This window comes from Onthophagus taurus, chromosome 6, assembly GCF_036711975.1.
Source record: "Onthophagus taurus isolate NC chromosome 6, IU_Otau_3.0, whole genome shotgun sequence".
NCBI lineage: Eukaryota > Metazoa > Arthropoda > Insecta > Coleoptera > Scarabaeidae > Onthophagus > Onthophagus taurus.
In genome coordinates, this window is record NC_091971.1 from 13,410,402 (window position 1) to 13,420,677 (window position 10,276).

At 30.7% G+C, this 10,276-nt stretch overlaps 1 protein-coding gene across 2 annotated transcripts in view; it reads left to right on the plus strand.

Annotated features, from left to right (window-relative positions):
• Positions 1 to 5,156, plus strand: part of LOC111420194 (uncharacterized) — a 135,855-nt gene extending 130,699 nt beyond the window's left edge. For both annotated transcript variants that reach the window (XM_071196953.1, XM_023053124.2), the window contains exon 4: positions 4,144 to 5,156. In XM_071196953.1, the coding sequence (XP_071053054.1) occupies positions 4,144 to 4,778 (635 nt within the window). In that variant the 3' untranslated portion in view covers positions 4,779 to 5,156. The remainder of the gene's footprint in view (positions 1 to 4,143) is intronic.
• The last annotated feature ends 5,120 nt before the right edge of the window (positions 5,157 to 10,276 follow it).

A 10,276-nucleotide genomic window follows, 5' to 3' on the forward strand; every position in this document is an offset into this window, starting at 1 on the left:
ACGTTGATTGCAGATATTCAGTAGCAATTATATCGACGTTTTTGTCCTATTATTTATTATTGTTTCCTAGAACAACAATTTGTTTCGAAATAAAAATTACTAATTTTTATGTTATTAAAAACTTATTTATTACATACAGTAAAACATCGATATAATGGATTAATACAACAATTTTGTAATATTCAATAACTTCCTTCCAACACTCTCCCACGATCTTGCAGTATGGTCTTCTATCTATCATTTCTTCATATTTAACTGCTCTTCTGCTCGCCTCCACCCTCATTTTATCCACCTTCTTCCTCCCTCACAATATACCCCAATTTTTCCCTCGCCAGACCCAGAACCCACCTCTAGTACCGATTCTGTACGTCTTCCAGAATATCCTGCCTCTTCATCATTGCATTTCTCATCAACCCATCAAACATAATCTTTCTCTTTCTTTTTCCCCCTTTGCAGAACTTCATCATCTTTGTCTTTGCTACATTCATCTCCAACCCTTTCGCCCTGAAATACCTCTCCAAGTGTCTCAGTGAAGCTTTATCTACAACACCTAAAGGTGAACCACCCTGCTGGCCCATGATTTCTAGCTGAGGTTGTTGTGGGTTATTTTGTACCGGTTCGTGATTACCATTTGTACTGTTATCAAGTATCATTTGCAGATGAGCTGGAGAATTTTGTGAGAAAAAATGATTTCGATGTTCTTTTTTGTTGATTTCCTTCTTTTTTCTAACATATATTGTGACCAAATTGATTAGATTAATCTGTTGAGGCATACTTAAAATTTTGGACCATTTCCTTACTAGCTTTGCAAGTTTTGAACTGTAAGAGTCATTGCTCTAGCTCCAAAGGCTGGTAGATTGGTGTGGAATGAAGTAACATTTTGTTGGGTGATGTTTTTATTTGGAGTATATGCTTGATGCTATTGTTGCTCATATCCAAATGGTCTAAATAATATCTTTACCATTATTATCAAGCTTCATTTCCACTACAGGTTCTCCCATTCTCTATAGGTTGAACTGGATGACTCATTAATTTAGCTCCAGGGAGAGGAATGTTTTTATCCTCAACATTTAACAAAGGAACATATTTTTAATTGATGTTTTGATTCGGCCAAAATGTTTAGTAGCATTGAGGTTGATGCCCAAATTGCCCAAATTGATTAAATCTATTGAAGGAATCTGAAACGTTTGTACTATTTCTTTGCCATTACTATCAAGTTTCATTTCCACTACAGGTTTAGAATTCTCTGTATGTTGAACTGCAAGACTCATTGATTTAACTCCAGGGAGAGGTGTGTTGTTATCTAGAACATTTAACAAAGGAACATTTTGTTGATTAATGTTTTGATTCGGCTAAAAGTTTGGTAATATTGAGGTTGATACCAAAATGGTCTAAATTAATTATTGGTTAAATCTATTGAAGGAATCTATAACGTTTGTGCCAGTTCTTCAAACACTTTTATTTTTGAGTTGCACATTTTCTATTTTTCTTAATTATCTGGCGTATCTAGTCTACTAGAACATTCGCAGCTTCAGAACTAACACAACTGTCGCTTGAAAAATCACTTTTAGTTCTTGAGAAATAAATTTTTTAAATAATCGATAATTATTTAGAATTTTTCAATTTTCGCCGATTAAGTTTTAAAAATTTGTATAAAATCCATTTCTTGGAATATGAGTATGAAAATTTCCCAAAGTGTTAATAAAGCTGTACTCTTTCCAATGAACCAACCCGTTTTAAAAAATAACTTTTAGTTTTTGAGAAAATAATATTTGAAGTTTTGATAAATATTCGATGATGCAATTTTCATCGATAATTTTCAAAATTCGCTATAAAATTAATTTCTTGAAGGATGCTTGTAGAAATATCACCAATTATTAATTAAAGTATCCTCTTTTTAATGCAAAAAGCCGTTTTAAAAAATTACTTTTAGTTCTTGAGAAATAAATTTTTTAAATGATCGAAAATTTTTTCAAGTTTTGCAATTTTCGCCGATTAAGTTATAAAAATTCGTATAAAATCCATTTCTTCGAATATTAGTATGAAAATTTCCGAAAGTGTTAATAAAAGTGTCCTCTTTCCAATGAACAAACCCGTTTTGAAAAATAACTTTTAGTTTTTGAGAAAACAATATTTGAAGTTTTGATAAAATTTTCGATGTTGGAATTTTCATCGATAATTTGCAAAATTCGCTATAAAATTCATTTTTTGAAGAATCCTTGTGGAAATATCACCAGTTATTAATTAAAGTACCCCCTTTTTAATGCAAAAAGCCGTTTTGCAAAATCACTTTTAGTTCTTGAGAAATAAATTTTTGAAATAATCGATAATTTAGTCGAATTTTGCAATTTTCGCTGATTAAATTTTAAAAATTCGTATAAAATCCATTTCTTGGAATATGAGTATGAAAATTTCAGAAAGCGTTAATAAGATTGTTCTCTTTCTAATGAACCAACCCGTTTTGAAAAATAACTTTTAGTTTTTGAGAAAACAATATTTGAAGTTTTGATAAAATTTTCGATGTTGCAATTTTCATCGATAATTTTCAAAATTCGCTATAAAATTAATTTCTTGAAAGATCCTTGTGGAAATATCACCAATTATGAATTAAAGTATCCTCTTTTTAATGCAACAAGCCGTTTTCAAAAATTACTTTTAGTTCTTGAGAAATAAATTTTTGAAATAATCGACAATTTTTTCGAATTTTTGAATTTACGCCGATTAAGTTTTAAAAATTCGTATAAAATCCATTTCTTGGAATATGAGTATGAAAATTTCCCAAAGTGTTAATAAAGCTGTCCTCTTTCCAATGAACCAACCCGTTTTGAAAAATAACTTTTAGTTTTTGAGAAAACATTATTTGAAGTTTTGATAAAATTTTCGATGTTGCAATTTTCATCGATAATTTTCAAAATTTGCTATAAAATTAATTTCTTGAAGGATCCTTGTGGAAATATCACCAATTATGCATTAAAGTATCCTCTTTTTAATGCAACAAGCCGTTTTCAAAAATTACTTTTAGTTCTTGAGAAATAAATTTTTGAAATGATCGAAAATTTTTTCGAATTTTTGAATTTACGCCGATTAAGTTTTAAAAATTCATATAAAATCCATTTCTTGGAGTATGAGTATGATAATTTCCCAATGTGTTAATAAAGCTGTCCTCTTCCCAATGAACCAACCCGTTTTGAAAAATAGCGTTTAGTTTTTGAGAAAAGTTTTGATCAAATTTTCGATGTTGCAATTTAAATCAGTACCAAAAAGGTTCATTTTGTATCTTGGATCCAAATAAGTTGACATATCTAATCAGATTTTGCTGCTCAAAATAGTCTAGTAGAACATTCCTAGCTTCTTCAGCCTCCTGATTCCTTACTCGCTTCACTAATACCATTTTACCAATTTCTTCGTCTCTCATTTTCGAATGAATAAGACTGCGTTGTACTAAGTTGACCCAAAACTTCTTCAACTATATCCTCGTTGTTAAAAGAAGCATTTTTTGATCTCATCATCGATTCCCTTGAACTCATTGGCGTTTTGTACTAATGCAATTACTTCAAATTTAGTTCTTTCTTCCTCACCAGATGCTAAGACAATGCTTTCATCTTCCTCCAGTGTCATTATACAGTAAAATGTTTTTGCCATTGTCAAAATTGCATCTTTGATCGTCAATGATTTTTCAAAACTTCATCAGGTCAACTTCATCCAACAAATTCAGCATTAATTCTTTCCGGTAAATTCGTTTCATTGTCTCATTGACACCTTGATCCATTGGTTGTGTAATTGATGTAACATTACTTGGAAAGAAAAGAACAAAGAAATTTCCTTTTGCCTTTTGAAGAAACTTTTCCTTCTTCAAATACTTTAATTACGAATTTACTGCGGGAATGAACTTCTTATGAAACCAATATTGGAAGATGTCACAAGTTATCCAAGCAGCATGGACCCAAATGGTGCAAATTGATTATGGATTAAACGTTTTCTCCAACCCTGAGTTTATGAACATGGAATAGAGCAACTTTGGGGAAAACCCGAGTTGGATTCCATCTATGAGCGCTAACATTTATATTTAATAATATTAATAATATGATTTAATAATATTTTGTCCGTTATATCGAAATTTTACTGTATTTATTTTTATTTTAGAACATGTTGAGCGTTGGATTGGTGCACGATACAATTGGGAAAAAAAGAAATGGCAATGGGCAGAATCAGGAAAATTATTAAATTACACCGGTTTTGAGAATACACCCCAAGACACAAACGCTTGGCAATGTATTATTTTAGATCCAAAATATTATTATCGATGGAATTCTAAAAGTTGTCTTGAAAAAAAACATTTCATTTGTCAAACGCGTTTAAAGAAAACCAACATTTTAACGAATTACGAAAATTCAAACTCAACAAAATACGATAAAAGCTTAAACGAAGTTATACCAGAAGTTGCCCATAACGATATTCCAACAAATTTCGAATTAAACGACAAATTTAAGAATACCGATTTCATTGGGAAAACATCATCGGCTTATTCCCCTAAACCAAGAAAAAATAAAGGATTACGAAGGAAAGGGAAAGGGAGAAAGAGGAAAAATAAGAAAGAAAATAAAGATTTAAGTAGAGATAATGAAACGCAACAAGATGCCCCAATTCCTAAAGAAGGTAAAATGGGGAAAGCCATTAAATATGTGACTTATCACGGAGAAGCTGCTGGCCCTTTACATCCGAGGATAATAATCGAAGATTTTGATTTTTTAAAAAATGAAACTTCAGCACAAAATTAAATATACGCAAAAATTAATCCAAAAAGTATATTCAATAAAAAAAATTATAGACTATTTTTTTATTGATTATATATTTATCAGTATAAGAGTCGGTGTCGCCTCGTTTTGTGATGATAATGTTCAAATTAATTAATTTGCATAAATGTGTTCTTGTGACTTAAAAAGAAAATAAGTTAAAAAAAAATGTATGGTTTAAGATTTTTTTTAGTTTTAATTTTTAATAAATTGCGTAATAATTAAAAAATTAATTGAATAAAATTATTATTGTAAAGTATTAATTTATTGTTTCGCGAAAAATGTTCCTTTTTACTTAAATCACTTCATTATTGTTTTTTTAATAAATAAATGTTATAATAAATTAAATTTAAAACTGAAAAATTTTCGCTTATTTTTAATTTTTAATCTACATTGTATATCAACTTCCCTTTTTCTCTTATTTCGCTAAAAATAATCAAGAAAGTCTCATAAAGTACACTTCTTACGACCAGTAAATATTCGCTTATAATAAACATGCCAAGTATACAGTTTAAAGCGCGTATTGTGACTTTAAATATAGAAACAACAACAAAATGATTTTTTTTTAATAAATTACAGTTTTCTATTTGTAAAAAAATTTTGAATAATCTTCAAATAACAAAAAACAGATGTCGCTCGTTTCGATCAAGTACTTTACCTAAAAATAAATTACAGCAATCTATCTTTCGAATTGTATATTTAAACTTGCGTCTTTGGAACGCGAGTCATCATCCTCGTTTTTTAATCGACTTTGCTAGAATGTCGTTTAACTGTGAAAGAACATTTGGCACATTTCCAAACTGTAGTTACATTTTATCGACAGCGATTCAGATTTTCAATGAAACGGTAGAAGTATATTTTCTTGGAATAAAATAAAAATGATACGAGTTAAATCTGAATGAATCAGTTTTATGATCGTATGTAAATTATTTTTCGGTGGTTATTGTATGGAAATTTTGTATGGAAGATTTTAAAAAGTTATTTACTTGATTGATGATGCATTTCACTCGTTCTGAAACAAACAATAAAACTTTTTGAACAACTGGGAACTGACTGTATATACAGGGTGTTAAACTTTGAATCTTAGAAAGTTCTTATCTCTATTTTTACTTAGGTTCAAGTAAGAATAGGTTATTGTAGTGCAACTGTGAGATTTATCATTTATTTAAATTTTAAAGGTTTTTATGTTATCACTATGTTCTTCGCATCTGCATTTCTCAGTCATCGATGAAATTACTGAGTTATACTAAGGGTTACACTTTGTAAGTAATGTCTATTGGTTGATCAACTTAAACTTTTCGTCCAATTTGAAAAGAAGGTGCTGGTGTGTGTTCCAGACTGGACGTCGCGCCTTTATTTTATCTACATAAAGAAATAAAGACGCGACGTCCAGTCTGGATCACATAAAAAGGACACTGCGGAGTCGCAAATTTCAAATTCCCATATGTTACATAGAAATATACAGTAATTACAACAAACTTTACAAAGATATCGATCTCTAAAGTGAGGGGTCTTTTCGACTTTTGGCTTTATGCTGTAAATGGTAAAGTTTAAACACAACTTGGTCATGCGGAATCCTCTTGTCTCATGAAAACGCTTTCTTTCTTAGAAACTACAGTCCACAGTGTTATGTACTAAGTATTCCTTAATTTATTTAGTTGCTTAGAAAAGATATATTATACATATACAGATACATATCATCTCTAAAGGATTATAGCCCTCGTTAAATTTTTTTGTTTGGCTATATCTTAACGGAAGATTTTCCACAAACAGATATTTCACACTGGGTGAACTAAAGATGATGCAAAAAAAGTGCTTTATTGTAATTACCACAACGACGAACACAACCTTCGCACCTATAAGATTGCTCAAAATTCAATTAGTACGATACACATCTTCATTTATTGAGCATTTCAAGTGAAAGTTTTGTTTATATTTATGCCATCATTTGAAGTACGAAAAGCTTTTTTGGCTCGCGTCCAACATGTGTTCGATTTTCTAAGAAAAATTCGTTTTCTCGGTTTACAGGGCAATTTAATTGGTTATTTTTTAGCCTTCCTATACAGATGTACCATAATTCCGTAAACATTCAGATATCATATATATATAGCACCGAACTAATAAGTCGTATGAACATTAGTTTCTTTCAAATTTCTTCAAAATCCAGTAATTTAAAAACAACTTTAACATGCCAAATGATTTACAGCCATTGGTAAAGAGAAAAGGTAATTTAATCCGAAAACACTAACTCCTGGTTTTGTGAAGATGTTAGGAATCTGGCAGAAGTAACTGAAAAAACTCCAGAATAAGATAGCTATAAAAAGAGATTAATGGAATAAAAACAATCAACGGTATGGACTATGACTGTATGAACCTGAAATCCATAAAGATAGAAGAAGTCCATAAAAAACTTGGAAAACTGAGAAGCAGGAATTTTCCCAGAACCGACAACATACCTAATAAATTGCCAAAAAAGTGGAGGCACAGAACTTCATAGCAGTATTACAATTCCTACTTTGACGACGCTGCGAACTAAATGCATTGTTGTAGCAACAAAGCCATGAAGATATAAGCTGAAAGTCATTGAATTGAACATTATTTGGGTGTCCATATTTCAAGCACTCATGATACTGCAAAAGACCTGAGAAGTCAGATCGGCATAACGTCCGCAATTTCAGTATTTTAGCCCGAAAATACTACATACAAGACTGGAATCGCACAATAATTACACGATATTGAAATACGCGAAGATATAAAAAAAATTAAGACCATGTTAAGAGTAGCAGAAATAAAGACCGTGATAACAATTTTAGGAAAAACCAGATGGAACATAATTAAGAACTCTGCCATTAGTGAGCAATGCGAGGTTCAGCACATTCTATAATGGTGAAGACTGCGCAAGAAATTATGTTGTTATGCACAATTACGTCTGTAGAACGCCGAAAATTCTGCTTATAAATAATTCGCTCAGAACGAAACCACCAGGCAGACCACCAAAGATATGGAGAAGCAGCTGCCAGGAGATATTTCAGTGGCACAACTTATCAGGAACAACAGACTCAACGGGTTAGTGAGACCAAAGAAGAATTAGAAGGTAACTCATAAGGATTTTTAATTTTATCATGTATGGGTATAAAATCTTCAATAGGTTCTTTTGCAGAGTGCTTATAAATTTTTAATTTAATTTAAGTATCATGTACTAAGAAGGAAAGAGAAGAAGAGGTTGGTGGTCAGGTTTAGATATACCAATGAAGAGAAGGCCAATAGATACTGGGTGGAGGATGAGGATAGATACTGGGAGTCTTTACACCATCTGCTGGTGAAGTGCAACGAGTTGATGGACTGGTGGCAGGTGCTTGGGGAGATGGATGAGGGTAGTGGTGACAGCGAGGAGACTTGATTGAAAATAATTAAAAAAAAATAATTTTATTAACACTGTTGAATTGTGGTTCAAAGACAGGATTGGAATTGAGATGTTTTGTTTGACAATGTCTTGACAAAGGCTGCCCTTCTTAATTAGATATCTTCAATTTGATGACTTGGATACCTGAAATGAGAAAAAGTTGCCTAAAAAGGTTCACCCATAAGAGACATCTTTACAACATTTGTCAACAATTGTACGAATGTTTACAGAATCAGCTAATATAAAGCCATCAATGTGAAGCTTGAGTGATTTTGGGAAAGGTATGTTTTCAAGCAGTATATTCCAAATAAGCCAAACAAAGGATACAAAATATTCGCATTTATCAACAGGAGATAAGACCAAGGTCAAAATTATTACTTTTTATAATTCCAACAAGGATACCATAAACACTGTTGATGAATTATGTGCCATCTATAAGGTACTCGGAATGTGACGGACATTAATTTTCAAATCATTTACACGGCGAATAATCGGCGGATTAAAATACTTCAAAGAATATATCAGAAACGATTGACATCTTCTAGACTTATAGAACCAAAATCACTTGTTACATGGATTTGGATGTGCTGGTGTAGCAAAAAATGTGGCGAATTGATCCTGTTCACTGTGAACGTATCCCTAATTTAATTTAAAATTGTGCAAAATAGATTGCAAAAGAAATACATTCTGGGCAGATATATTCAAGTGGAAAAGTTGGTCACAAAGAAGATTTTATCTGAGAACTTTGGAGATCTATTGCTAAATGGAAATTACTATGGATATCCGGTTATATCTATCCGGCCATTATGGTTATAATTTCTGAAGTGATACCTTACATTGCCACATTATTGCGATATTTGAATAAAAATGAAATTAATAAGAAAATTGATAAGATATGTCAACTTATTTGGATCCAAGATACAAAATGCACCTTTTTGTGATGATTTAACTAACTGAGGATACTTTATATACTTTTATTGTTTTCTCAAAAACTAAAAGTTATTCTTCAAAACGGATTGGTTCATTGGAAAGAAGACACTTGTGGAACATTTCATATTCATATTCCAAGAAATGGATTTTATACGAATTTTTATAACTTAATAGGCGAAAATTGTAAAATTCGAAAAAATTTGCGATCATTTCAAAAATTTATTTCTCAAGTACTAAAAGCGATCTTTCAAAACGGCTTTTTGCATTAAAAAGAGGATACTTTAATTAATAATTGGTGATATTTCCACAAGGATCCTTCGAGAGATTAATTTTATAGCGAATTTTGAAAATTATCGATGAAAATTGCAACATCGAAAATTTTATCAAAACTTCAAATATTGATTTCTCAAAAACTAAAAGTTATTTTTCAAAACGGGTTGGTTCATTGGAAAGAAGACACTCTTATTGACAGCTTTGGAAATTTTCATATTCATATTCCAAGAAATGGATTTTATACGAATTTTTAAAACTTAATCGGCGAAAATTGTAAAATTCGAAAAAATTTTCGATCATTTCAAAAATTTATTTCTCAAGAACTGAAAGTGATTTTTCAAAACGGCTTTTTGCATTAAAAAGAGGATACTTTAATTAATAATTGGTGATATTTCCACAAGGATCCTTCAAGAAATTAATTTTATAGCGAATTTTGAAAATTATCGATGAAAATTGAAACATTGAAAATTTTATCAAAACTTCAAATATTGTTTTCTCAAAAACTAAAAGTTATTTTTCAAAACCGGTTGGTTCGTTGGAAAGAGGACACTTTTATTAACACTTTGGGACATTTTCATACTCATACTCCAAGGAATGGATTTAATACGAATTTTTAAAACTTAACTGGCGAAAATTGCAAAATTTGAAGAAATTGTCGATCATTTCAAAAATTTATTTCTCAAGTACCAAAAGCGCTTTTTCAAAACGGCTTGTTGTATTAAAAAGAGGATACTTTAATTAATAATTGGTGATATTTCCACAAGGATCCTTCAAGAAATTAATTTTACAGCGAATTTTGAAAATTATCGATGAAAATTGCAACTTCGAAAATTTTATCAAAACTTCAAATACTGTTTTCTCAAAAACTAAAAGTTAT